At 42.8% G+C, this 955-nt stretch overlaps 1 protein-coding gene across 1 annotated transcript; it reads left to right on the forward strand.

Moving 5' to 3' along the window:
• Positions 1 to 425: 425 nt before the first annotated feature.
• On the forward strand, positions 426 to 950 carry LOC101987766 (olfactory receptor 6C68-like; the record flags this gene model as incomplete). Its single annotated transcript, XM_005372172.1, has 1 exon — positions 426 to 950. A coding segment is annotated over exon 1 (525 nt), but the record flags the coding sequence as incomplete, so codon positions are not given.
• Between the last annotated feature and the right edge of the window lie 5 nt (positions 951 to 955).

The following is a 955-nucleotide window of genomic DNA, read 5'->3' on the forward strand; positions in this document are numbered from 1 at the left end:
TCTGCGTACACTGTACATTCATGATTGCTAAGTCTGGAAGTCTTCGGGGTAAAAACACACCCTGCAGTAGACAAAATGTAAACGTTTTCGCTCTAGAGTTGGGACAGAGACCTGAAGTGATTATCATGCATAGTGATCCCAGGTTGTCTGACTTGCATCAGCACTTCACAAAGCAACCATATACTTGGGAAGTGCATCACAAAATTCCAGGCAATTCTGGTAATTCTTGAGCCAAAAGCTACCTTTGCTTCCCGTGAACTAGCAGAACCACAGGGGTTAGAAGTCCTTATACAGTAGGCATTTAGAGGGTAATGGTTTGTAAAGCTATAATAAATAAGAAAACCCTGGCAGATTTGAAACTGGGAATCTATAACAAAGTATCTCTGAATGTTCTGTGCAGATCTAAGAGAGACCAGGAATCAGTAATGAGGAACCACACCATCACAACTTTCATCTTACTGGGACTGACAGATGAGCAGCAGCTGCAGGTTCTTGTCTTTCTCTTTCTCTTCTTTACCTACTCACTGAGCATAACTGGAAATCTGACCATCATTTCCCTCATCTTACTGGACCCTCGCCTTAAAACGGCCATGTACTATTTCCTGAGAAGCTTTGCTCTCTTGGAGATCTCATTCACATCTGCAAGCATTCCCAGATACTTGTATAGCATAGCAACGGGTGACAAAATTATTACCTATAATGCCTGTGTCGGCCAAGTATTTTTCACTGACCTCTTTGGTGTGACTGAATTTTTTCTTCTAGCTGCCATGTCCTATGACCGCTACGTGGCCATCTGCAGGCCTCTGCACTATGTGACTATCATGAACCCCACAGTCTGCAGGAGTCTTGTATTCTGTTCTTGGGTAGCTGGCTTATTTATTTTAATTCCCCCACTTAGCCTCGGCCTAAAGCTGGAGTTCTGTGATTCTAATATCATTGATCATTTCATCTGTGA

This window comes from Microtus ochrogaster, unplaced genomic scaffold (genome assembly GCF_000317375.1).
Source record: "Microtus ochrogaster isolate Prairie Vole_2 unplaced genomic scaffold, MicOch1.0 UNK223, whole genome shotgun sequence".
In the NCBI taxonomy this organism is placed as follows: Eukaryota; Metazoa; Chordata; class Mammalia; order Rodentia; family Cricetidae; genus Microtus; species Microtus ochrogaster.